Here is a 27,101-nt window from a genome sequence, read left to right as displayed (position 1 = left end):
TAAGTGCCTGTAATTTCTAATAAAGTTGGAGTTTGCTCTGTCAATCATATTGATTGTCTTGCATTCTTCCCTCGCTGGAATACACCTCCACGAGCCGGCCAGGCACACAGACACACATCCTCAGCCCACTCTGAAACACTCGGAGCAGATCACTCCAACACCTTCCATCTGTCACCTTTACTGGGGACAGCAAGGCAGACAGACCATTCTCATCACCTCCAGCTCTTTCTTCTGATGACTCCTGACTGACTATTTGCCTCACTCAGCACAGCAACCTGTATGATCATTTATTAGGTAAATATCAATAATTGCATTAAGGGACTGACTTCCACAAACAGAGAAAGAACAGAGGCTTTAATGCTAATACTCTACAGAACGGCCAGAGAAGAAAGAGCAGGTCAGTCTGTATTCTCCCCCCAAAAAATAAAGCTGATATTGCTGTACTTGTCCCTCCCAAATACTGGAATTCCTTCCAAAATACAGAATATGCACATTCCTCTTCTTTTGGACTTCAACTGTGCAGTTTCCTTTCAAGGAAGGAAATGCTTATTCTTAAGAGAAAAAAAACAGAAAACCAAAACCCATGAGGTTAATCAGCTAAATGAGCTTTTAACTTCAAAGGTGTCTTGTAGTTTCCAAGACAACCTATAAAACCTTTAACTGCCCTGCCTTCAAAAACTATATAAAGGAGATCCTTTAACTTTCAAGAATTAACTTTCATTGAGCTAATATTTTTATTAGTGAAAATCTAACAGCAAAACTAAATTTCTCTCAATCAATTGTAATGATGGTTGCCACACTAAAGCAGTGGCAAACTCAGTTAAAATAAAACAGTGAAGATATTCTTCAGCTTTTTATGATAAACACTTCAGAAATCTTGAAGAGGTGGGATTTTATTCTGAAGCATTATTGTCCACAAGATTCTCAGCTCTGATTACCTGATATTGCTGTCCTCCATTACATGAGATGTCTCCCCACCATCTCCTTCATAGGACATCATGCTTTCTTCATTGTCCATGCCCATCCGTGTGTTCTCTTGAAGAACATGAGGTTGTTTAGGCCTCACTGTGCTGGGCTCCATGTCAGAGTCACTGCCACTCTCACTCAGCTGGATGGCTGTGCAAGAAACCAGCATTTGGTCACAAATCAGCATTTTTGTTCTCTCAGTTCCACAACCATTGGCTGTGTGTAAAGGCTGCAATAGTGACTGTGAGGAATGTACCCAGATCAGGGTCTCCAGAGGTAGCAGAGAGGTATTCTGGGAGGTGATACCACTCAGCACTCAATTCTGATGTTGCTCAAAAGTAATCTCATTACTCAAAAAGGTCTTATTTGCTTGTCTGCTCTGAATAATTCCCATTTCCCTCCCCCCAAGTAATTTTCAGAAGGCATCACTAAAAACCACTATAAGCTTTCCTGCGTGGCAAGTTTTTTAGTAGAACAGGGAAACAATCTGAAGCATCTCCAGACATTTCTTCCAGTTCTTGATACCATTCATCACATTGTTTCAGGTCCAAATAAATGTGCTTTTACTGAACTGCCCATTGCTGGCTCTGGACACCAAATCACAGCCCCAGGCTTTTCAGAACCATTTGCAGTTTCACTTTATGAAATATATTTAAAAAGATCTTGTTTTGACTGCTTTCTTTTGTGTTTATACTTCCAGCACTTCTATTCAACTTTCTTTGCAGTTCCATTAATGTTCATCCAGTTTTCCCATCTTGCCCTTTGGTCTCTCTTCTTTTTTGATTAGACCACTTGGCCTACATATCCCAGTTATGCTCTGCACTCCCTACTGAATGTTTTTGTGGTGGAAGCATGAGAAGATTAGCTGGGTTTGTGAACAACCAGTTCCTATTCAACCTTCTATATAAAAGGACACCTACATGAGAAAGGATTATCTCCTTCTTCATCACTCCCATCATCATCATCTTCTCCATCTGACATGAGCAGATCTTCATAAAGGACACTGGCCTGGGGCTGCTGGGCTGATCCTTCTTCTTCATCAGCGAGGTCACCATCTGCATCTTCAACTTCCTAGGTCATACAGAATAAGAACAGTGAAGATCAAACAACATCTAAACTACTGCTGCCATTTCCAGCATATGCCTGCTATTTATCACACTGTTCATTCTGAATCACAGAAGGGTGAAGGTTGGAAGGGACCTTAAAGATCAACAGGTTCCAGCCTCCCTGCCATAAGAAGGGACACCTCCCACTAGACCAGGCTGCACAAGCCTCGTCCAACCTGCCCTTGAACACCTCCAGGGAGGGTTATTCACTCATTTCATAATGCTCACATTTTAAAACTACATTTAATAGTCCAGCTGTTGCTATGGACACTGCTGTCTTTCAGGGTGGCAGACACAGCAGACAACTCAAACTGTGGAGACTTCTACTACAAGCATGCAAGTCAACACACAGACCATGGCTGAGATTTCCATAAATATACTCACTGGGGCTGGAGTCTTGGGTTTGCCATCATCATCCTCATCAAACCCTTCAGTATCCAGGTCAGAGTCTTCTTCACCCAGCCTGCCTCGCCCCTGGCGCATCTGAAAGGGGAACACAGAGAGCACTGAGGGAGGTTCTGCTGGACACTAACCAAAGGGTTTGGACCACAGTGATGGGTCTGGGAGTATAGGGCAGGGAAAGATGAAAAATGTGTGTGTCACTCTCAGGGCAAGGATCCTTCCTCTCTTTATTCCAGTATCACAGAGCACACAGTTTCCACACACTTTTATCCTCATGTGGCCGTCCTTGAAAAGGAAACCTCCAGCCTTACAGCACAGAGCTCTTTGTTTCCCTAGCTATTTCTGGAAAATATCACTATATCTTAAAAAGTGCTTATTTTCACAAAAGATTTTAAAAGCAGACAGCAGTTTCCAAAAAATCTCCTGCCCTTCTGTGTCCTATTCCTCCCCCAGTCACCATGAGTCCAAGGTAGAGAGGACAGGCAGATTTTGTCCCAAATAATATCAGTTTGAAGTCTATGGAAAGCCTGAAGACTTCAAAATCCAGAAGGCATTTTCAAAGCTACTGACAGCCACAACACCAGGCAGAATTATTAATATTCAACCTCTGTCTGGATGGCTCAGAATAGCTCTCACTAGTCTTTTTGGTACCACCTTCAGTCTCGTGGCCCTCCCAACCTTCTTCCTCCTCCTGGTAATTTATTTTCATGGTCATATTTCTGCATCTCCTTCTGTTATTCCCTCTCCTCCCAACAGTTTTTTGTTGCTGTTGCTGTTTAATAGAGAATAAAGACTAAGAAACAAAATTCTGTGGTTACTGCAACAAATTAATTTACAATGATTTAATACCTTTAACCTGTCTGCTCCTTTTTCCTTTTACAACTATAAGGCATCTGCTGTGGCAACAAACTCTTCCTAAGTATTTGTACAGCTTCTAATTGTCACTGGATACAACCATAATAATCTAATTATCATCTTCCAAGTCTGTAGAACAATGTTACACCACTTCCCTATTCAGAATCAACAAGGGATTGCACATTAGCCCTTTGCAGCATGAGTCACCAGATTTGTGCTCCCAGAAGTAGTGAAGGAAGCAAATATTTGGCCTTAGGCAAACTCTCCAGCAGCTTTTGCTTCTCTATTATTTGTTTTGCAATGCCTCAATTCCCAGTGCTCTTTAATTTTTTCTTTTCCCTCAAAGCAGTCAAAATTAAGGAAATGGTGTGAGGGATTTCATTCTCTGCTTGGGAAACATGCTGATTTTTGTCACCTGTTTCCTATAAAATAATTGCCTCCTTCCAGTGATTTGCTTCCACAACCCAACTGACCAATCACACGGGAAAAATGGAGGATTCTGACCTGAGTTCCTTGCTTGTCTGGGGTAGTGATGAGAGTGTCTACAGCAGATAAACTGCTCTCATCCTGATGGACTGAAGCATCATGTGACACACTGATGGACGTGTTGGAACCATAGAAATCAGGTGGCTTAAGTGTTTGTGGGAACAGGAGACACAACATCCTCAGGCACTGAACTGAGACCAGAGCAGTATCTCAAGAGGCATGACTAGGATTTCAAGGCTAAATGCAAAATGTACTTTTTGGCATGGTGTTTGTATTATGAAACACTGTTTGCTGAAACAAACTCTTTGTTCTTAAAGAACAAACAGGGCAAAACGCAATGGCTTACAGCCTCAGGTTTGAAGTTTGTCAAATAGCAGATTTTAAAATGGAAGTCAGGGCTTCCATGTAGTGCAATAATCCTACAGAGGCCAAAATCAGAAATGGACTCCAAAAGGATTCTATAGGTATCTACCGAACAGGCTTCTCTGCAGCTTGAAAATAGAATGGTACGGATGCAACACCAGTGGAAGGTGCCTGAACAGCCCAGCAGCAGAGAGGCTCCACTGCAAGAAGGAGCACTGTGTGTTAGCACCCTTTTCTGGTCCCTGCCAGAGGCAGAATGCTTGATTATATCAACCTTTGGTTTGACCCAGCATGGCCCTTTTAATCTCTATTCCTACACTGAAAATGGTGTTGCAACCACAAATGCTGCTGGCCCAGCTGGCCAAAGTCTGTCACATATGAAACAGCAAAGCTTCAGCTTTCAACCAATTGTGTAAATCACTGTCTCAACAGTCCCTAGAGCTGACAAAAGCAAGAAAAAAGGGGAGGCTGGATAAAGTACTCTAAAAGCCAGTCTGTGGTTTGCATGGCTTTTGATTTCTGAAGAGTTAATGAGAAACTACAGATCAGAATTTTGATAAAATGCCCTTATAATACACCATTTATATCATGACAATCTTGAAAGTGTTAAGAGCAGCAGCAATACCATTTAAATTAGGCAAAGCAGGCTTCCTAAGAATTTAAACAGACATGTAAAGCACAGACAGCTCTCTACTTGCTGTATTTGCTTTTTATATCCTGGAGTCCAACTCCTGAAGACACATATGGGGAGATAAATATTAGTCATCATAACTGCCTTTGAAGGAAAAGGGAACTAAAGCCAACCAACCATCACCAGACCTGCCATCTGTGACAAGTTTGGGAGTGTGGGAAGCAGGAGGGCACCTCCAGCCGAGAACCAGAGGGAAAGGGTGACCTTCAGATGACAAATTCAAAGGAGAAGCTCAGGAAGCTCTCTCACTGAGCAAGCACAGAGAAGGAGCAGACAACTAATAAGCAGCTCATTGCTCAGGCTTCTTTCCCTCTCTCCTCATCACCAACATGGAAAAAAATTAGAACAGGTAATACTGCTCTTGGGAAGGAAACTACCAGAGTGAGAGAAGAATGACACTTTTGTTCCTCATTCTCTGAGGTATTGAGATCATCCTTGATTCCATCTAAATCTTAGTTAAAATGTGTCAACAGATAATTTCAACAACCAATCTCCAAAGGCCCCCTTGCAGCCTGACACTTCCCACTGCCAGGAAAGTCTTTTTCCATGACACTCAGTTTCAGTATTCCCACCCTGCTGAATTCAATCATCATTGCTAACAAGTCCTTTCTAGCTTCCTAAGATGCTACATTTTGGGTTGTGTTTTTTCTGTGGGGAGAGATGGATGACATTAAATATTGCAGCATCTCTAGATCCAACATCCAGGAGATTGAAACTAATAGAAAGGAAGTGAAAACTTTGCCTTGTCACTTGCCTGTGGAGTGTAGGGACCAGGAGTCATAGGATCAAGACTCTCCAAATCTGCCTCCTCTAGTGCTGCTTCCTTAGCGGTAGAGATGTCTCTCTCAAGTTGAGTCAGGTGCTCATCATACTGGGGACAAAGAAGCTTGCTCAGGTTGTGCAACAGAAAATTCAAACATACAAAAATACTACAGTAGAGTTGTCCACGTACCTCAGCTAAAGTTTGGTAGCAGATGTTTACAATCTCCTGGGCTGTTTTTGTGTACTGACTGTCTGGCCCTGTAGTAAGAAACAAATCTCTTTATGCCTTGTGACATTTGCTCAGCTCTAGCTGCCAAGACAAAGACTGGCTTTGGTTACACAGCTCTTACAAAAAAGGTCCCTAAATCCCAACCCCTTCTGATCTAAGGAGAAATATAAAGTAAGGTTCACATTCAGCTATCAAAGAGCAACCAGTTTGTTCCAGTTATCAAAAGATATGGCTTAGGAGATAGGAAGGTTGTACCCTGTCAACTTCAAGAAAATCTTCAGAAACAAATCACTGAAGCAGAGATGTGTACTGAACAGGAAGAGAATCCTCCCCAAATCTAACTGCCTCATTCTGCACAGAGTGATATAGAAAGCACCACAAGGCAGGGAAAACATCACTGTTTAAGCATCTGTTTTCTCAGCAGGGAAGGAAAGCAACAAACAAGCTCAGGATTCACAGCTTCAGGTTCTGACAGCCCTGCAGAACAAGCACCCAGATGCATTCACTGAAGTACAGAAGGCAGCTGAAACCTTATTTTCACCACATACCATTATACTTAATGCTGTTGGCAAGGATGAGGTTAACATCATCCAGGAAAGTTTCTCTGCTCTGGTATTTGTGCTTGGAGATATTCTGGAAGAGATTGTCACTCAGTAAGTCATCTAGTCTAAACACCTCTCAAAGTGGCTGCTCAGGTCAAGCTACACACCTTGCGAATAGTCTCCAGATCCATTGGATTAGCAATCACCTTGTAATAATCAGGAACAAACTTCTTGTTAACTGGATGATGAAAAGGCCAAGACTGAAGGAAAGAAAACACCCAAGTTTAGAAAGCACTCATGGAGAATTTTTTCTACAGTTCAAGCTACAGATTTCATAAAGCAAGTCTCCAGACCTGATTCACACTCAAAATGTACGGGGAGTATTTATGACATGGCATCTTGAATCCAGCCATTTAGCTTCAGGAGGGACACAGAAAAAAGATCTACCAGTTGGATTTTTAACTGTACCTGTCTAATGCTTGACAGTAGGAACAAGTAATACAAAATAATAATATAAAGGACTTCTATTCAATATCAGTTCCCTCCACAATGTAACTGCAGCATCTAGCAAGAATACTTCTCATTGCTTCTACAATAAACAAAGAATATAAACCTAGAATATAAACCTGATCTCACGGGTTTATATTCTGATATATTCCCTGATCTCACAGCAGGGGCTATATACACCAATCTTAAAGTTCATCATGTGACAGTATAGAAGAAGTCTCAAATGTGTTCCTGAACATCAGAAATCAGAACTTGGTGACAACAGAGAATGGAAGCAACAAAGATTTTAAGGGGACAGTCTTTAAACCCTCTCTCATTCAGCGTAATCACCACAGACTCTAGTTCCTTACTCCATTCAGATCCAACATGCATTACAGATGAGTGCTACTTACCTGTGCAGTTTTATTTGGTAAGTTTAAAGTTTGGGCTTTGGGGGGGTTTTGTTGTTTTGGTTTTTTTTTAAATACTAACAAACTAGTACAACACTGGGTAAACCTGATATAATAGAAACCAGCTTGTGTTTTGTTTACACCTGAAAACTGTACCTTTGACAAGTGTTTTGAGATCTATCATAGCAAGTGCTATAAGCTGCAGGAGAAGAGCATATTTCACAATGATGGTGCTTAATGAAAATCAGTGACTTGATACTAAGAAGAGGTTGACACAAGCACTACCCAGGAGTGAGAAAAGCAGGGGAAAAAAACAGCCTTCATTCCTGGACCTTTGCTTCAGTGAAGGAGGTGAGTATAGGTTTGTCTGTGCAAGTCAGAAAGTCACAGGCCAGCTCCCTGACACAGCACTCTTTTTTGCACTGCACCAACAACCCCACTGTAAACACACAGCCATAGGACTATCAGCACATTCTGCATATCTCACACATATGCTCTACTTGAGCTACATACATCTGGAACTGCCATCATCTTTTGAGTGACAATGTTATCCAAAATGAAGGAAAAGGCCACTTGATCATCATCATCCAGGAGGGGATTAATTGCTTTTTCTAATCGAGCCAGTTTATCTTCCTTCTGCAATAAAAGTAAGGCACATCAGTAATGACTGTTAGTACCAGGATATTCTTTCCCAAAATGGCTCCCATTCACCTTTTTATGAAGACACTTGTAAATAAGGGGAATAAATAGCCTACATATAAGCCCATAAACAAGATAAAGTAACTAGAGTATCAAAAAAACCCAGATGCTCTTTTGTTAAAGACTCCACTGCAAACTGTTTAAAATTGTAAAAATTCAAATACACCCAGGGGCTAGGGGAGGAGTTTCCCTACTCTTCTACTCTCCTGAAAGGCCTGTGCTTTGCCTGCTCACATCCTTGGTCCTTGAAGTTCTCAGCCACCCCTGACCATCCCTCCCCTCTCCACTCTGATCACGTCTCCAAGACTTGCCTCTTTTAGCTTTTCATCACACAGGTCCAGCATGGACTGAGATATCTGTGTCAGTGAGTGCTTTGGTCCTGCAAAAACACAGCAAGTACAGTGAGATCCTCCAGCCTGATTAAAAAGGCCAATTATGTCACACTGTGAATTAATCTTTACTTCTAAAACATCACTGCTCATATTTCTAGCACAGCTGGGAGTATATCCTCAAGTATATTCTCCATACACACAATCACTAAAGTTTAGCATGGATTTTATATGAGAAAAGGTTATTTGTAGCAAATATTCACACTTCTGGTATACATTCTGTTAAGGTTTGGAAACCCTGTGGGAAACCAGCTATACCTGTGGAAGCCTGGCCTCTAAGCCCTCCACCTTTGCCTAAATTTCAGAGTATAAGTCATGAAATTCCTGTTTCCTTCACTAAATCCAGTCAGTGAAGCAGAACTGCTCAGGAAGGCAGGATGGATATTTCAGCAGTATTAAGGCAACCACAGCCTTAAGTCATTTTACAATTTGTCAGACATGAAAATAGGTATTTGCAATAGAACTCTGAAAAAAATTACTTGTTAAGATAAGCAGGGACTTAGCTGTTAAAATAACAAAGGCAGCAGTAAAGGCACAAAACAAGTGCTGCCAGTGTCACCCTGAATGCTGCACAGCCCAAAGAGACTCAATACAGCTGGGAAGGTTTTTATCTGTTGAATGAATATTTTCTGGACAAAGATCTTTCCGTCAGCAGTCAGAACAAAGCTGACCTATAGTTGCTGAATGAATCAGCATTTTTCCTCAGCAAATGGATGCTCTACTGCAGAATCTACATCACAATCATCATTTAGTTATTGTTAAATGCTAGGGTCCACTTCTTTCTTATTTATTAATTAGCTTATTAATATAGTCTTTCTGGAAAAAAACGTGTGTTTATTGTTGCCATCTGACAATTAATTTGTTCTGCTTTTCTGTTGCTTTTGTTATTTCTTCAAGTAAAAAAGCCACATCTCATACATGTATCATAGAATCAAGGAATGGTCTGGGTTGGAAGGGACCTCAAATATCATTTAGTTCCAACCCCCCTGCATGGGCAGGGACACCTCCCACCAGACCAGGTTGCTCAGAGCCCCATCCAACCTGCCCTTCAACACTTCCAGGGAGGGGGTAGGTGTATAATGTGCGACGTGAAAAGAAACAGTTTCCCTGCACTGTTAACAGCTTACCATTGTATGTTGCACTGTTCTTAACAATGAGCTCCAGATGTTCCCTGAACTCTTCCCGGGATGGGTACTGCCTCTTCCTGACGTTCTCACGCAGGGTCTGTAAATCCATGGGTCGAGTGATGATCTTGTAATAATCTTTGACAACTTTTGGATTGACAGGTGTATGGAAGGGGTATGTCTGAGAAAGAAAAATAAAGGGATGTTTATGAACAGACTACTAGCACAGCTTATCTCAGTTTTCACCATACTGCACAGGTTTTTGGTCTCACAGCTTCAACTTACATTTGGAAGATCCCTTATGTCATTGATGATGCCCTCCAAGATGGATGACAGGGTGACCATGGGATCCGTTCGCCGGCGGTGGATGGATTTATGAGGACGCTAAAGAAATCAGAGGCAGGAAAATTAAGGCTCTTTCAAGATGCTAAATATTTACCCACAGAAATCCAAGCCAATTCGCTTCATTAATTCACTGGGGAGGTATCTGTGTTGCATGTGGAGGAGCCAGAGGAGCAGTAGAGAAACTGTCCAGCTGGTACAACCACACAGAGACGTTGCCATCGCCTCGGAAACACCTCCACTCACGTTCAGGTAGTCACAGTGAACGGTTGTCCCGACTCGTCGCTTCTTCTTTGGAGGAAGTTGCTGTTTAGGGAACTTCAGGACCAGGGATTTCCTGCGAACTTCATCCGCACTGGGTAAAACCAAAAACAGTGTATTACTTTCTCCAGCCCTCTTGTGAGTCAAGACCATTCATCCCCCAGTATGGGCTCTGCTCCCATCCACCCTAATACCAAATACACAACCAAAATACTGTGGTCATAGTCTATATAAAGCCCTGTTGATTTATTCCTGTAATTAATGTACATGTAAGCATTCTGCACTAAGCTCTACATTGTTTTTTCTGACTAGCCATCAGTATTTCTGCTTCTTCCCTTACCTCTCAATCAGTTGCTTTCCCAAGACAATTTTAGTTCCTTCTACTTTGATGAGCTCTTCATTATCATTGTGAATGACTGTTTTTTCCAGCTCTTCCTCTTGCTCCTCTGTCATTGCAACAGGATTAGAAGGTGGGGCATTTGTTTGGTAGTAAAGAGGGCAGAACTTATTTGTCCTCATGTGGCCAATTGCACCACATGCTCCACATTTTAGCTGCAAAAATGCAAGAAAAGAGACCAGAATTCATACATAGGCTCCTAGTTTAGAGGCAAAGTATGAATAAAAACCCCTAGTCAGACCTTTAGTACATGCCTAGAACAGGAAAATTCTCCAGTACCCAAAACCTGTTTGCTTTGTGTATGGATATGCATACTTTCAAGTCTGGACGCTCTTTCATTTTCTTGGGCTTCTTTTCTGGAGGGCCCTTGAGTTTCTCTTTCTCTTGGTTCCGTTTTAACCGCCGTAATTGCTCCTGGATCCTGCGTCGCTCCTTCCGCATCTCCTCACGGTGCTGCTCATCAAACAGAGCAAACTTCCGTCTGGGAAGGGGGTGAGGGGGAAGAAAACAAAACAAAAGCCCAAAACAGAACAAAACACACAAGTTTTTCATCTGAGTTGATGATTTAGTTGATGACCTCTCCTGCCAGGTCAATCACTATACAAAACTCATAGCGCTCTCCAAACGAACGGCCATGAAATCTCTCCCAACAATTACACTGTCAGGCTTCTACACTCTGCTCTCTGTTTTTTCATACTGCCAGGAGAATGAAACACTCAACGGGCAAAGTTAAAAAGGACAGAGAAGGAAAAATCCTTTAGGTCTTACATGAACTCTTCATCCTTGGTGGTCCGTATGCGGCAGTAGGCATCGATGACGGCAGGTTTCCGCACAGTCTCACACCTCACATATTCCTTCCCATCCTCATCCCTGAAGGTGCGATAGATCTTGAGGCGGCGGCCAGTGGCAGAGGAATTGAGGCTGGTTACAGAGGCAGTGTCATCATCTTTGTGAGAGTTTGCTGAGGCTCCTGAAGTCGATGCTACAAGAGAGCGTTTTAGTTACTTTTCACGTCTTTCACGCCGTAGGAACAGCATCGTGTAAATACAGCTGAGAGTTGTGGCTTAGAAACTTCCCAGGCACAAATTCAGGACAACCCAAGCAATAGAAGTCTTCCCCTTGCTGTTCATGTTCTCTTATCATGACATAGAGCAATCTCAAACACAGGTGAGCTACTGAATTATCCACATGGATTATAAAGCCAGAAGGAAGAGCTCATCATTAAGGACCTACAGTAGCTTAAGTGGAACCTGTGAGGCAACTGCAACATCATCCTGCAGACTGACTGTGAGGGTGGTGAGACTCTGGCACAGGCTGCCCAGGGAAGCTGTGGATGCCCCCTCCCCAGAAGTGTTCAGGGGCAGGTTGGATGGGGCTCTGAGCAACCTGGTCTAGTGGGAGGTGTCCCTGCCCATGCAGGAGGGTTGGATTCTCCCTACAAGGAATCCACTCTTCTCTGAGAAGCCAGATCATCATTCTTCGCAGCCTGACACAGAACCCTGCATCCTTTCCCAGGCACATTTTAGTGACTGCAGTTACTTACACAGCCCCTTTTTCTCTCTCTTGTCCTTTTTGCCCCTGTCTTTGTCATTGCCACTGTCTTCCCCCAGAAGCATCCTTTGCAATTCCTTTCGTTCCTGCTCTTCTCTTTCCCGAGAGAGCTGAGAACTAGTTTTCTTGTTCTGTAACATATTCTCAATATTCTTTCCCATCTCTTCAAAGTCACTGTCTTCAGCGGAGCTGCTATCTGTGTCTGTTGACAGGATCTCAGTGGATTCCAGAACCCTGAAAAAGGAGGGAGAGAGGAAGGAAGGGAAAGGAGGGGAGAAGGGGGGAAGAGAGCAGGGTATGAAGAAAGGGGGGTATAAGAGATGGGGGCAGAGCAGGGGAAGGATGGGAGAGGGGAGGGAGGGATAGGAGAGAGGTGGGGTGAGAGAGAAAGGAAATACGAGTGGTGAACTAGTGATCTGTGGAACATTCTTGTGCCATTTTAGGTGGCAGATTAAGCGACTCATTCTACCTTCCCAAAAGGTCTGTTACAGCAGGACACTAAGGGTAACCCCTAGGTTTCTATTCACAGTCAAAACCCTCTCAGTGCTGTATTTTGTGGGCCCAACCAGTTGAATTAATATCTCTACCACCACGTATCACTGAGCCCCAAGCACACACTGTTCTGGACTGTTAAGGCAGGGACAGGGTGGGGTTCAAAGCTGTAAAAATCAGATAAGAACTTACTTATTCTGTAAATCAAAAATGCGCTGACACTCTTCTTTGTATCTTTCTTGATGTTCTGCTACAGAAAACCGGGATCCACGTGCAAATTTGCTCATAGGACCTTCCCCTGAACGAGCCTGCTCTGTAGACATTGTCCTCACCACATCGATCACCTCCCAGCGGGACAGCTTCTTTATCTGGAAGGAGGAAGGCAGACTGGCAGTGGCCTTAGAGGATCACAACGGAAGTAGCTGACTCTGGATTTCAACTCCTTTACACACATGGTCAGAGGAAAAAATTATAGGTCCTTTCTTCCATCAGCTGCTAAATGCATTAAAGAGAACCCTGTGACCTGCTGCAGGTTCATGCTCACCTCCTCTTCAGGTACTCCAAACTTCCTTAGAAGCTGTTTGGCATTTTTGAGAGACAGTCGGCGCAGATCTGCATCTGTCCCTGTCACTGTCTTTTTCACTGGCTGAGGCTCTTTGTCATCCTGTTCAGAGGGAGATACAGCCTGTTAATGTCATCACCTGATAGCCTTTCCTAGGCTCCTCCTCTGGTATTTTCTCTTCCTGACGCCCCATATTTACTCCATTTCTCCCACATGAGATATTTCACTGCCCCTTGTCCGACCCAACCTTGAGAACAATACCTTCTGCTGAGTAGGTTTGTTGGGAATCTTCACGTAAGAAAAACCTTCACCACAACCAGTAGGATCTGCTACACCTGTCACTTCGAGGAGGCACTTGCCCTTCATAGCAGCAATGAAGGCTCGTGTGGTGTTCCACGGAGCTGTGCGCACCTGCCAGCAGGAAGATAAACACACTCACAGTCCTGCTACCATCGAGGAGAATTCAAAGCTTCTTTATTTTGGACTCTTCCAGTTGTATGGAGAATCATGACAGTGAAGTCCACTTCTTAATCCTTCAGCTGCCCTGATAAAACCTCTATAAAGAACCAAAGTGCTAAATAACACATAAAAGGCATTTAAGGCAAAAAACCTAGTCCTGAAAGGACTTGCCAAGAAGGATCCCCAGACACAGATATAAACCTTGACAGCAGAGTGCCCAGGAAGGTCACAAAAACATTTTATCCAATTAATCCTACTTTAAATATGACCTTTGTACGTAAAGGCCTCACTTCTCTTCTGCCATGCAGATTTCTTTATCAGCATGTGCACTCATGCATCATTATGACAGTACCTCATCATCAATCTTCATTTGGAAATCCTCCTCATTCTCCTCTTCTGGTGCAAAGAAAGATTTCTCCCCATAACCTGCATCCTGTGGAGGAATATTAGGAAAAAATGAGAACCTGAAGTCTTAAAATGGTGACTGGAGACAGAACTACAAGCATATTATGAATCTCCTGCGGAGACTTATAATGCAGACAGTTGTTTGCAAGACTCCCTGTGACCCACAGCATCACAGATGTTAGTCTGCCCAAGTGTTCTGACAGACTCCATATCAAACACTGCACTCAACTTTTAAAAAAATTACCAGCCTCTCTCATAGCCACATACTGGTTACTTCCTGCTGTAGAGCTCCATGTATAAACCCAAGCCCTTTCTTGTATCTTCCCTTTGCTACCTTAGAGCATAGCTACTAAGTATCTAAATAATAGGGGGTAAGAGTATGTCCCTCTCTAAGGACTTACCCCCCCTTTTGTGCAACAGAAAACTCAGCAAGTTGCCCAGCAGTCAGGGGCCTGATTTGCCTGCTTTATAGCAAATGTAGGCAGAAGGTGCTCACAGAACTACTTGGCAGTAACTTGGCTTCCAGCCTACAAGGAACACTCACCTTCAGTCGCTGCTCAGCTGCAATCATGCTGTAATAAGCACAACACTGTTCTGGGGATACCATTGCTCTGATCTCCTCCTCTGTTGGCAATCTGAAATCTGGCTTTAACACCCACCAATTTGAGTCCATCCCTGAAAAATGCACAGATCAAACACTGAATAGTTTCCCCACAAATGTTGGATGCCATCATAATCCTAACTGTATTTCAAGATTTGGTACCGTGTTGCAATGCTGGCAAAAGGAGCAGCAACACATTTATGAAGTTTGGAAAAAAAAACCCAAACAAACCAAAAACCTAACAGATTGCATTTCAGTTCTTCAAAGAGATGTCTTCAAAAATGGTTGCTGGCAAAAGGAGCAGCAACACATTTATGAAATTTGGAACAAAAAAACCAAACCAAAAACCTAACAGATTGCATTTCAATTCTTCAAAGAGATGTCTTCAAAAACGGTTTCACAGAATATTAGGTGTTGGAAGGGACCTCCAAAGATCATTGAGTCCAACCCCCCTGCCAGAGCAGGACCAAAAAAACTAGGGCAGGTCACTCAGAAAGGCATCCAGACATGTCTTGAAAGTCTCCAGAGAAGGAGACTCTACAACCTTTCTGGACAGCCTGTTCCAGTGCTCTGTAACCCTCACAGTAAAGAAGTTCTTCCTCATGTTGAGGTAGAACTTCCTGTGCTTGAGTTTGAGTCCATTGCCCCATATCCTGTCACAGAGCACAAGTGAAAAGAGCTTGTCCCTGCTTTCTTAATGCCCAGCCCTCATGTATTTATAGACATTAATTAGGTCTCTCTCAGTCTTCTCCTCTCTGGACTGAAAAGCCCCAGGTCTCTCAGCCTTTCCTCGTAAGGCAGGTGTTCCAGTCCCTTCATCATCCTTGTAGCCTCTGTTGGACTCTCTCAAGTAGATGTTTCTCAAGTTTATCGGGAGATGCTGCCCCCTTGTGTTCTGCCTGGAACTCCAAGGGCAGCAAAAGGATGTCTGCCCTCCAGGTAAAACCCTTCATTACCTGTGCGTTTGAAATCAGCACACAGCTTCAGCCTCTTCCGGATGCTACTCTCCGAGTGGGAGGGAAAGGCCTTCTTGATGTCCTCCATGCGGATTCTCCGGGGACGGTCACGGCTCTTCCAGAAGAGGCGATAAATAAACACCTACAAAAACAAGGCTAATCTGGGATGACCAAAGAAAGAATACAAAGAAGCTGCAAAGTATCAACAGTGCTGTTTCTAGTGACTGCTTCATTCTTCCTTAAAAGCCATTGACCTCTGGGAATAACAGTGATTTTCCTGCTCTGCAAATAGCTCTTGAGTTCTAATTTAGTATTAAACTGACTGTAATTTACCAAATATTTTCTCCAGAATCTAAATGTGGGGATATTTGAGTGAGTACTGACAGTCCCAAACCTTAACTGCCCCAAGATCTAGGAAATCAACAAAGACCTCTCAAGCAACTCTAATTCTGTGTTACATAACAGAACTACAGTAAGATCCCTTCATTGCTTCTTAGCAAACCCCACATAACTGTCCTTTTATACAGCATATCTGGGGTCATTAGGCACTCCCTAACCAGACCTGCAACTCTTTTGCCTGGAAAATCTACTCCAAAGATCCCCAAGATCCCCAAACTGCCTCTCATCACATACCTGCAGGAAATCTCTGATATGGGTGTTGGCTCGTTTAGAGTTGGGACCTGGTACTTCATAAAGTGGGCACTCCTGCCCCACTACAAAAATATCCACTAGTTCCCGAACATAATAGCCTTGTCGTGTCCGGATAATCAAGAAATCTGTTTCAGGCATCTTATGTAAATAGATAGGGGCCCGGAAAAGGTTGTTTTCAAATGCCTAATAAGAGAAACAGAACACAAGTTTCAAAGTCAGACATGTTGGTCAAATTTGCTGTATCTCAATCTAAAAAAACAACCTTAAAAAAATCAGACAACCTAGCCATTCCAATGGCACAGCATCATTTCCACCACCTTATCTGTAGATGTGCAGTCAGAACTTGCCCATGCAGAGAATAACCAAAGATGGAGCAGAAAAATAAGAACACTTAAGCTGGAAATCAAACTGAACCTGTTCCTTTTTCTTTCGTTTTAAATCAAGCATTATTTGCGAATCAAAACATTCTGCCTGTTGCTCCACATTCAACTTTTCTGTCTTCTCATGCTTGCTTTTCTCACCTGCAGTAGCTGGCCTGGATGCAGAGAACCCAGGAAGGGAGAAGTGTGACAGTAAACAGTCTCTCCATATTTACAGTCTGGAGCTCCCGGATCTTTGCCAGGTTTCTGCAACGTGCAATGGAAGCACAGTTAGCACTCTGGGAGAAGGTAGAAGAGAATCACTGTCCAACAGCAAAACCTGCACACTTACCCTTTTGTAGTAATTTTTAATCTTTGTTGCCATGCCAACCTGCATCATTAAAGGGGCGTTTTCCTCACTGTATTCAGCAAGGATGAGATCTCCATCCTTCCCAGTCAGGTCCTGTGGTGTGCGCATGAAGAACATTTCACCCCCACCAGACGCCTGACGCTCCTGCTCCCTCATCTGTGCCGGTCAAAAGACAGTGTTAGGAAAACAGCACCTGCAACAGACCTGCTGTGCAAGTGGAGCCACAGCAGGTATCAGATACAGAGGAAAAGAACTGGACCTTGGCTTTCTTTTTTATGTGCTTCAGCAGAGGTTGCACAGCATGAGGGCCTGGTTGAGACAGGGCACCAAAGGAGTATTTCTTCAGGGGAGGCCGATGGAATTGTCGGAGCTTCATAGGACCCATATGGGTGGGAAAGAAGGGCTGGCGAAGTTCCACTGCTGGGATAGAGTGCTAAAAGAGGAAGAAAATGTGTTAAGAATGACAAACCAGTGATGACCAGTGATAGGACAAGGGGTAATGGGTGCAAATTGGAGCATAGGAGGTTCAAGGTGAATATCCGAAAAAAAAGTTTTTACTGTAAGAGTGACAGAGCCCTGGGACAGGCTGCCCAGGGAGGCTGTGGAGTCTCCTTCACTGGAGACATTCAAAACCCACCTGGATGTGTTCCTATGTGATGTACTCTAGGTGACCCTGCTCTGGCAGGGGGGGTTGGACTAGATGACCTTTCGAGGTCCCTTCCAACCCCTAGGATTCTATGATTCTATGAAACCAAGATCCTCACCCTGTCCTGCTAACCCTTATGTAAGAGAACCTAGTAACCAGGTCTGCTAGCAGCAATACTGAAATTCACTTATCGTGTGTTGCCTCTTGACAGAAAGTGCTTAGGTCCATATGTAGATCTTTTATTTCTGTACAGAGATGATTGGTTTTACTATTTCAAATGGTATCCAATGAGAGGATTTTTTTAATTAACCAGGAGCATGTAAAACCATTATACCTATCAGTGGGAGAGAAGTGCATTTGGAATTACATACATTTTTCCCATTACAGCAGAGGCTGAATTCAGGTAAGGTTTAGAAGAGGGTCACTGAATAGCACATGATATAAGTATGTAGATCTTTTATTTCTGTACAGAGATGATTGGTTTTACTATTTCAAATGGTATCCAATGAGAGGATTTTTTTAATTAACCAGGAGCATGTAAAACCATTATACCTATCAGTGGGAGAGAAGTGCATTTGGAATTACATACATTTTCCCATTACAGCAGAGGCTGGAATCAGGTAAGGTTTTAGAAGAGGTCACTGAATAGCACAATGATATAAGAACAGCCTCACCTCTTGACTACTTGTACCACCTTCCCTGCTCTCAATACTGCTTCAGGAAGAGTACCAGAGAAAGAGACACCAAACAAAAGCATGGCAAAGACAGAAACAGCAAGATCTAGCAAGACCTAAACCTCAGTTTGATGGGGTAATCAAGAATAGTTAGTTCAAACTCCTAATGTAAAATATTAAAAACCTCTCTCATGAATACTTCACTCATCTACTGTAGTCTAAATTTAGTTTTCTACAAATCCTAAATCATATTCTCAGCTAGAAACCTCCTACAAAGATACTCTCACTCCACAGCCAACACTACTGTGATTACCTGAATGATGTTTCCTCCAAAGGTTCCTCGAAGTCCCTGCTGTTTGGGGTAGTAAAACTCATCATTGGAGAGGTTCCAGGGATCCTTCACCTCTGGCTGAGACATGTTCTAGTTCAATTTTAAACACAGAGAGAGAGATGTCAAAAAAACCCAAACAGTAAAGTAAAATCACTCCTGCCCCATCATTCCCACCCTGCAAGGTGCTAAAGCTTCTGCTGACCTGCTGTGGCTCTTCTTTGATGACACCTGTTTTTCCCAACAGGATTCGACTTTTCTTTAGAGAAGATTCTTTCTTGTTCTCCTTGGATGGAGAGTTCAAAGTCATTTCTTCCTTTTCATCAGGAATTTCTAAAAACACAAGCAATCACACTGTAAGTCACTTGTCCCTTTTCAGCACCACAACCTCCTGCTGAGCTGCAACTTGGTCTGGACATTTTGTTCAGTTTCTGGGGTGAATGTCTTCCTTCTCCACTCTTCCTCTTTTTCCTCCACACAGGTTAATATGAAACAAGCTCAATAAACAAAGAAAAGCTCCATGCTTAAATATCTACATTACCTTCTTCAGCAGTGAATAGATTTGAGCAGGAGACGGGTGATTGTGAGGATTGCTTAGAGTATCCACTGCTCAACATAAAATGTACTAACAGTCTAATCAATTAAATATAATTATTAAAAGAATAGCAACTGTTCTGCCAAATCTATCCTAAAGAGTAGAGAGTCAAGAGGACAGAAGTGTCAATACTGTTTTCCTACTACATTAATAATCTTTTCCTTCCCTACATATACATAGCACAGAAGTGGGTGTGAATCCAAAGGTAATATGGACCTGAACCCAAAACGGATTCCTGAAAAATTCCTGAAAAGTAGTATGAAATTTAAAATCAGGAAGTACAATCCAATCCAACTCCAGGAATACACAGCAAGTTTGCAGCAGCAACAAAAATGTTGACAAGTACTATGCAAAGCCATAGCTCCCATGTGCCATTACCACAGCCTTCAGGGACTTAAGGAATCAGCTTCTTCAGGCTTTGAATACAAACCATGGTGAGAATGGCACGGGCTAGTTTGTGGCTTATTTCTCCACCCTCCCTCTTCAAACCAACATACATGCAAGTGCAATTAAGACAGTCACTTCTAAAACACACCAAGCGTCAGATTAATTATGTTAGATTTAAGTTTCAGGGTATTATTTTTTTACCATCCTGTTCCTGCTTTTAACTTGGGAGCTGAAAGTGTAAACCACACCACTGGAGCTATTAGTGTTCCCTTCTACTTAGGCCTTTGATGACTTGCAGATTACCTTGAAAAGCCAGAACAAGAAAGCCCACAAGTATTGCCCCAGTCCATTTATTTCCATCACAGTGTGACTATAAACGCTTACTTCTGTTTCCACTTGTCTTTTCCCATTGGAGTCCAATTTCTATATGCCACATACATACCTAGAATTATGTTTTCATCATTTGGATCAAGTGTTAAGACAGGGGGATCCAAGTAGGTTTCCATTGCCTGATCATCCCAGATGATATTGTCTTCCCAACGGCCATATACCAACTCTTCATTATCAATTGGGAAAATAGAGTACCAGGGCTTGTCTTCATCCAGGGAAACTGCAACAGTCACAGGGTAGAATCCTGAAGAGTTTTACGCTACCTTGGCAGAAAACCACTTCAGAATTCATCTCCACATTTTATTCCCTCAACCTTCCCTATTTTTCATGGCTTTCCAAGGCAGGACCTCTAAAATACAAAGAAAACTCGTGTTGGAAGCAAAGAGGAAGCAAAGCCCCATGTCTCAGCTTTACCAACGCCCAGAGATTTTGCCCCATTGCACAGAGAATCTCCACGAATGAAACAGGGTCTCTGTTAGGTTTTAGAGCAAACAAGTATCACTTTTAACTACACTTTGTTGCCAAAAAAGGACTCTGTTATTACCTGGAATACAATGTGTCACTTACACCTATTAATAGGTCAAAGATGAACATCCTCATTACCTTGCTGTTCAATGGGCTGCTTTTCCTTGCCCTTAGCTATTCCCAGGACTCCTGCTACGTTTGGTTTCTGGGCCAGTGGAATTGGTGGATTAAGCAAAGAGCCACTGCGGTTCAAACCTAGAGAAAAGGAAAACAAAAGGTTAGTTAGCTTGAGTGGGAGGGTTAGGGAGCACTGAATTGCCTTAAATCAGAACTTGGGGGTTGCATGGAGAGTGATTTCCAGCCTGAACCAGGAAGGACCTACTGCTCACATCATCAAGAGTGTCATTAGTACAGATAAGACATTCTGTGTGGTCCCTACAAGAGCAAGAGGCCTCAAGCAGACAGTTGCCATTGACAGAACAGTTGGTCTGGCCTCCAGCTGGTCTTAAATCAAACCATCATAGTAAAAAGGATGGCCAAGCAGCCCACAAATGAATCATTCTGTGGAGGGAGCTTCTCCCAGAACAGACTAACTCACCTCTGCTCACATGACACTTCTGTCTCTTCAGTTAATGCTTCTGGAAGGCATAACATCTAATGCATGTGAACAGACCAACCATGTTTAACATGTTACCGTAGGTTTTGATGGGACTCAAACACAGTGAGCCCAGGCCTGGATAGCTCAGGCACAACTTCTGAAATGAAACTACTTGAAAAAAACTACTTCCAATTCATCTGCCCAGCTTGTCCATATCTTGTACTCATAGCTTAACAGTAAAAGACAGGCACTAGTGTCCAACAAAGATCTGACATTACCAGTAGTCTTTCCTGGTAGAAGCAGGGTAAGATGTATCAAACAGATGATAAACATTCATTCTACACAAGTGATTTAAATCTAAACCGCATCTGTTTCTACGAGAAAAGTCTGGGGCTTGTAAGAATTATTACTTCCTACCTAGCAAAAACAGAATAGCATCATTAGCTCAGGAGAAACTTCAAAAGGCTTGTACACAATTCTTCCAATTAAAAAAAAAATATATATAACACAATGAAAATTCCATTGGCAGACATCCAAAGTGCTGCACTGCTTGATACCCATGTGTCTGGATCAAGCATGTCATGTTCCACATGGAAAGAACATCAGAGTGGATCTTTTCTTTAACAGAAGGGACCTACTCTGTTTTTGGAAAGAAACTATGAGTCTTAAAATTCCAAGCAGAGCTGTGATTTTTGCCAAAAAACAATCCCTGACAGGAAGAATGATGTTCTCTATTTGAGACAAAAACATGCCATGATTCAGCTCAACTACAGCAGGTACAATTCCTAGCAGACTGTTGAGTACCTTGTTGGGCATTGTATGCAGTAGCATTTCTAGTCATGCTGGATGGCAGCCAGCCTGCCAAACTTGCCCGTTGTGTCTTAGTCCCTTTATGCTTGACATCATCTCCATTCCAGATAACATCATCTTCCCATTGGAGCTGTGTCACCATAAGGAAGTGCTCATCAGCTAGCAGATCATCCTTCTCATCCATCAACCCAGCATCCTGGAAGGAAAGAACAGCTGCTTGAAGGCCTGCACTGACTTTACACTTCCAAACTAAAAGAGGAAAATTAAAAATCTCATTTTGCATGGTGCGCAACCATCCTCTGGCCCAACCCCAAGATCTCATTGTGCAGTAATTCTCAGTGCTGCACATATCTCCACACCTTCCCCCGCAGTTCCCCTCTCACCCCCTCATCTGTGTGTCCTTTAACCTCCTGCTCTGTCTTCTCTTTCAACTTGAAACCATAATCAAATCCACTGCCATCTTCAGGGATCCCCAGCATGTCATACCAGAGCTGTGCTGGGCCATAGCGCCACTCGGCCACCTTGGGCTTCGTATCTGTCACTTTGTCTATGTCACCAGTTGACTGGGAAAATTTCGATTCCACAGGTGCCATCATGGTAATCTGAAGCACAGCAGAGGAGGGAATTGTTACACTGATGGTTTATTTAATCGTCAACAGAGGATCCTTCCTTCCATGTCTCCAAGCTTAGAGGAGGAGAAAAGTATTTCTCAGAAGCACTTTTCCATACTTACTAGCTGCCTTAAGCATGCTCTGCAATTAGACTTCCAAGAACACACAGATTTCTTCTTGATACAAAGAAGATAAGCTCTCCTATTGATCCTGTACCACGGATGCAGCCTTCTCAGCAAGAAGAAATCCCCTGAAGTCACTGACTAGCATCTGGAGAAGAGCTTCTGCACAGCTGAAATACAAGCCAACCCTATCCTCCAGTTTTATTTTGGAGGAAAAGCTCTTCACTCTACAAGTTGCTGTCCAATCCACTACTACCCCAGTCCTAGCTGGAGACCCTCTCTAAGCCTCAGATATCCCACCTCATCATCTGAAAGGCACTGCTCAGGAGGGGGAGGAGCAGCAAACTCATATTCCCAAGGAGATTTTCCTTCCATTCCACTCTCAACTACAACTTCACCCTCCTGCACGTGCACTTCTTGTGCCAACTCCCGATGCTTCTTCTTGCGTTTCCTCCGGGCACTGCGCCAAACCGACGGCACGTTCTTTCCAGGGCCAAAGAGACGCAGGAAACGCAGCACCTAGAGTAGGGTTAAAAAAACAAACACAAGAGGGTCAGAGAAAAAAAAACACTTTGGGACGTTTCTCTGTCCTTCCCCCACCTAAAAAGCAGTACTGAAATTCAGGACTCTGAAATTCAGGAACTTGGTATCTGTACTACAATTCCAGCCCTTACGCAAGCTCTTGGTTATACTTGGAAAAAAGGTTCTGATCCACCTGTTTGATGGATCCTTCCTTTTCAAAATGATTTATTCTTCATTTAAAATAGAAAGAAACACAACAGAGAGAACAAAGATTGCCTGTACATATTGGGCGTGGGGTACAGCACAACCTGGAATTAAGTGTTTTCATTCTGAACAATCCACAACCCTTGGACACACTGAGATTGAAGAAGAGTTGATAAAATGACCAGCAAAAGAGATAAAGCTAGAAGATAGTTACATAAAGCAGAGATATCTTCAGCAACCAGATAAAAATAAATACCACTGTCCAGAAACAATGCACTCATTTTTAGTTCCACCATAACACAGTTCTCTATGCACACTGCACCCCTCCAAAACCTGCACCAATGACAGACTCTCTCTTGTTGCTTCTACAATTATGATTGCTGGTTTTTAAGCACCAATAATTGTTTCTCAGAGCACTCTGGTAAAGATTAAAGGTATTATTCCCAAATTAACAAACTAAGGAAACATAAGTTAGAACCAAAAAGCTAAATCATTAAAACATTACATTTGATGATGCAAATTGCTCAGCTTCTTACACACAGCCTGTGATAGAGGCACACATAACACCAAGTTGTCCTGGTTCACAATCACCTGTTTGGTAACTATAGGCTCCTTCTCCTCCTACATTCCCTCTCCACAGCTTTAAAACTTCCAAAATAATTACTGAAATACTGACTAAAGCTGCTATTTGGGAGCATTTAGGAAGGTATTGTAATTAATTAGCTTTCTCTCTAAAAAAACCCAATCATTCTTTCAACCAGTTTGCTATTGAGCTAATTTCTGACCCATCTGAGAGCAGTTTTGAGGGAGGATTAAGTAAAGGATACAGGTTACAAAGTGTTTCAAGAAGAGCACACCAAGTTCAGGACAGCACAGAAGGAGAAGCAAGTATTTGCCAGAAAAGCCAGAAAGCCAAGAGATCAGCATTATGTTTTTTTTAATCTGGCAAAAGTATTCTCTGCTAAGTCAGAAAAACAACTTTCACAAATCAAGAGGCCTGTTATGGTCTTAGAACAGCAAAAGATTATTTCACACCCTGATTTATGCAATGCTTTTTAAGAGGCTCCTACAAATGGCAGGAAAAGCATTCCAAGTTAAGCTGTCTAGAAAGAACAGCACATAGGAACTAAAGAAAGCACAGATGAGCAAGAACATCTATGGGATCACTTACTACACACCCTTCATAACACACAAACCATGTTTAGATGGCTTACATGTCACAGTTTCTGTCACTTCCAGATATCCAGTACAATACCTTGCCTGGTCGAAATTCCGGGAAGAGCTCTGTAACACTTGGCAACTGTTTGGTAGCATCTCGCTGCATGATTCCTGCAAGAGGAAGTGTGAGTTTGCCTTCCTTGGATTCTGCCTGCCTGGCTTCTTGAGGTCCCACCTCTGACTCAGAATCAGAGCTGCTGGTGAAATCCACCTTGTCGGAGGCAGCAGAGGAAGGAGCAATGATGGAGGGCAAAATGATACCGTCTCCATCTTCAGATACTACAATAGAACAAGCACCTTATAAACAACCAGGTTTCCTCCCTGTCCCCCAGTACAACCCCATAACGCCACATCTACTGTTTATACCAAGTTATGCAAACATTAAGCCTCTGCAGGTGCTATGAGTACCATTCTGGTTTAACCTTTCATTTTATCCTAAGCGTTCCAGGTGATTTTCCCAGCCACAACTGAGAGGATGAGATAAAAAAGCAGTTTCATTGTCAACATCAGTATTTTAACAACCACTGGAAATAAAAGATTTCACCCTACTTTTCAGACAATCCTTTGCATACAAGGACAAAGACCTACCTCAAGGTGCAGTCTGCAGACTGAATTTTGAAGACACGTGGTGCTTGTTGCAGAGCCAACTGCTAGAGGTAGCGTGTGCTTCCTTCAGACATTCATAGTGCAGAGAGAAGAAAGTCCTCACTCACCAGTGGCAGTTGCATCCTTCTCATCTTCTTTCTTTCCAGGTACTGGAGGGGGTGGTGGTGGTGGCATCAACTTGGAATCAATATCTTCACAGTCAGCATCATAATCATCCTCATCTTCATCTAAGGAGTCAGGAGAAAAGACTGCATATGAAGCAGACAACAAAGAAGAACCAGGAACCCTTCCCATTTACAGTGTTTCATAGCTGCCCCAACTAGAGAAGACTATGTCTTCTCATCAGTAAGGAGACCTCTCATTTTCTGACTAGATGCAAAACTCCTACAAGTTCAGCTTCCTGCACAAACTTATTTAGAAGACTGAAATTTAAGGAAAAGCAGGAAGGAGAGAAAAAGGCAAACTGACAGAAAGATGACTGAAGCACTGAGGTGTGTATATATACACACATATATATATCTATTCATTCTGCTATCACCTTCCCTTATTCACACTTTGCAGAGCAAATAAACCTGCTAAAGAAGTAAGAAAAATGTTGTTAAGAAGCTCCAATCCTCTTTCCATCCCACTAACCACAATATGCCAACAGAAAGGCTGAGTGTAAGGCAGCTTTAAGGAATATGCCAAGATTTAGCACTTGCAGCTACTGGAAAGGAGAAGCTGCATGTTCTTGAAAATCTGTTCTAGGCCAGAGAGAGATCCCTGGGCCTGACAAAAGGACCAATGTGGAAAAAGTAACTTCAGAAAAAGGATTTCAGGGTAAAAAAGGCAAGAGGTATTAAGATCAAAGTGACTCTGTAAGAGATCAGGACTTTATCTTTGGGTACCCCTGAGTAGCACCCAGCCTCTTGTGTAACCCCCTCCAAGAACATGGGTTAAAGAAATATTAGCAGATGTTGGGTATTCTCTGCAGGGGATGGCAGAGCAAAAGATGCTCTTCTGAGTAGAGTTTAACTCTAATGAGGAACTAACTCCTTTACAAAATGCAGATATCCAGCAGTAGCTTCACCCAGGGAGCAGTTTCACAAAAGCTCACACCAGGTCCTTGAAGCAAGGAGTGAAATGGCTCAATATCACCCGTACGGGAGGTTGGCAAGACCCACTGCCCCAAAACACCTTCTGCAGCTCAAGCTGCAACACTAACCCCACTCACCTGGTCGTCGAGCTGGCTGCAGGCTGCCCATTGCCTGCTTGTACCTACGGCTCTCATCTTCTGCCACTTCATTGATATCTGAGTAATCAACAGCATCTTCTGTGCTCTTAACCCAGCCTAAGCAGAAAACAAACCCAGTCACCCAAAACTTGATATATTTTACTATACTTCACCACGTACACATGAATCTTTTCCTGTGGTCCCTTCTCTAAAAGTGTATTTCCCCTCATTCCAGCCAAAAGCTCCAAAGGCTCTGAATTTCCCCTGAGGATTGGTAAATAACTAATTTTAGCATAAAGGAACACCTTTCACCCTTTCAGACTCAGTGAAGCTATTCAACAAGCTCAAATTAAAAAAAATAATAATAATAAAGAAAAAGACATAAGAACTGTGCACTAAATAGGCTTGTTTAACACAGGAAAAAACAGTGAATAAACTTAATCACAAGAAAGAAGAGACAACTAAAAAAAAACAAACAACAACTCATAAAAATGGAAAAGAACAAGTGCAAAAGTGACCAGGGGATAATGAGATTCACTCTGAAAAGAAGCAGGTGGCCAGAGGACGCCTGACCAGGTGACATGATGACACTTCTTCCAGCAGGAGGCCCTGCAGCCCCCCTGCCTCACCTTCCTCGTCCAGGTGGGCTCCATCGGCCTCCGGGCCCTCCTCCTCGCTGGCTGTGATCTCAGTGATCAGGTTGCCCAGCCCCAGCACACCCAGGCCGGCCAGGTGCTTCTTGGATTCCTGGAGGGACCAGAGCCACGTCCCAGCTCAGAGGCCGGGCCGGTTCCCC

General features: G+C 42.9%; 1 protein-coding gene across 1 annotated transcript in view; it reads right to left on the bottom strand.

Annotated features, from left to right (window-relative positions):
* TAF1 (TAF1 RNA polymerase II, TATA box binding protein (TBP)-associated factor, 250kDa) overlaps positions 1–27,101 on the bottom strand; it is a 28,439-nt gene that overhangs the window by 1,186 nt on the left and 152 nt on the right. Inside the window, exons 2-37 of the mRNA XM_009997184.1 lie at positions 26,935–27,052; positions 26,306–26,422; positions 25,200–25,319; positions 24,524–24,765; positions 22,843–23,061; positions 22,169–22,411; positions 21,804–21,984; positions 19,989–20,180; positions 18,770–18,897; positions 18,550–18,657; positions 17,176–17,349; positions 16,899–17,072; positions 16,709–16,813; positions 16,170–16,370; positions 15,537–15,678; positions 14,524–14,654; positions 13,927–14,007; positions 13,377–13,526; positions 13,098–13,217; positions 12,746–12,921; positions 12,105–12,295; positions 11,279–11,480; positions 10,826–10,991; positions 10,454–10,665; positions 10,099–10,207; positions 9,796–9,894; positions 9,514–9,691; positions 8,309–8,376; positions 7,812–7,934; positions 6,570–6,662; positions 6,409–6,493; positions 5,822–5,889; positions 5,624–5,740; positions 3,834–3,959; positions 1,887–2,037; positions 939–1,116 (exon numbers count right to left, since the gene is read on the bottom strand). Coding sequence (XP_009995486.1) covers positions 939–1,116; positions 1,887–2,037; positions 3,834–3,959; positions 5,624–5,740; positions 5,822–5,889; positions 6,409–6,493; positions 6,570–6,662; positions 7,812–7,934; positions 8,309–8,376; positions 9,514–9,691; positions 9,796–9,894; positions 10,099–10,207; positions 10,454–10,665; positions 10,826–10,991; positions 11,279–11,480; positions 12,105–12,295; positions 12,746–12,921; positions 13,098–13,217; positions 13,377–13,526; positions 13,927–14,007; positions 14,524–14,654; positions 15,537–15,678; positions 16,170–16,370; positions 16,709–16,813; positions 16,899–17,072; positions 17,176–17,349; positions 18,550–18,657; positions 18,770–18,897; positions 19,989–20,180; positions 21,804–21,984; positions 22,169–22,411; positions 22,843–23,061; positions 24,524–24,765; positions 25,200–25,319; positions 26,306–26,422; positions 26,935–27,052 — 5,288 coding nt within the window. The remainder of the gene's footprint in view (positions 1–938; positions 1,117–1,886; positions 2,038–3,833; positions 3,960–5,623; positions 5,741–5,821; positions 5,890–6,408; positions 6,494–6,569; positions 6,663–7,811; positions 7,935–8,308; positions 8,377–9,513; positions 9,692–9,795; positions 9,895–10,098; positions 10,208–10,453; positions 10,666–10,825; positions 10,992–11,278; positions 11,481–12,104; positions 12,296–12,745; positions 12,922–13,097; positions 13,218–13,376; positions 13,527–13,926; positions 14,008–14,523; positions 14,655–15,536; positions 15,679–16,169; positions 16,371–16,708; positions 16,814–16,898; positions 17,073–17,175; positions 17,350–18,549; positions 18,658–18,769; positions 18,898–19,988; positions 20,181–21,803; positions 21,985–22,168; positions 22,412–22,842; positions 23,062–24,523; positions 24,766–25,199; positions 25,320–26,305; positions 26,423–26,934; positions 27,053–27,101) is intronic.

This window comes from Chaetura pelagica, unplaced genomic scaffold (genome assembly GCF_000747805.2).
Source record: "Chaetura pelagica isolate M959 unplaced genomic scaffold, ChaPel_1.0 scaffold344, whole genome shotgun sequence".
NCBI classification, from domain to species: Eukaryota; Metazoa; Chordata; class Aves; order Apodiformes; family Apodidae; genus Chaetura; species Chaetura pelagica.
The sequence above is the reverse complement of the archived record's forward strand: the minus strand, read 5'-3'. Positions and strand labels throughout refer to the sequence as shown.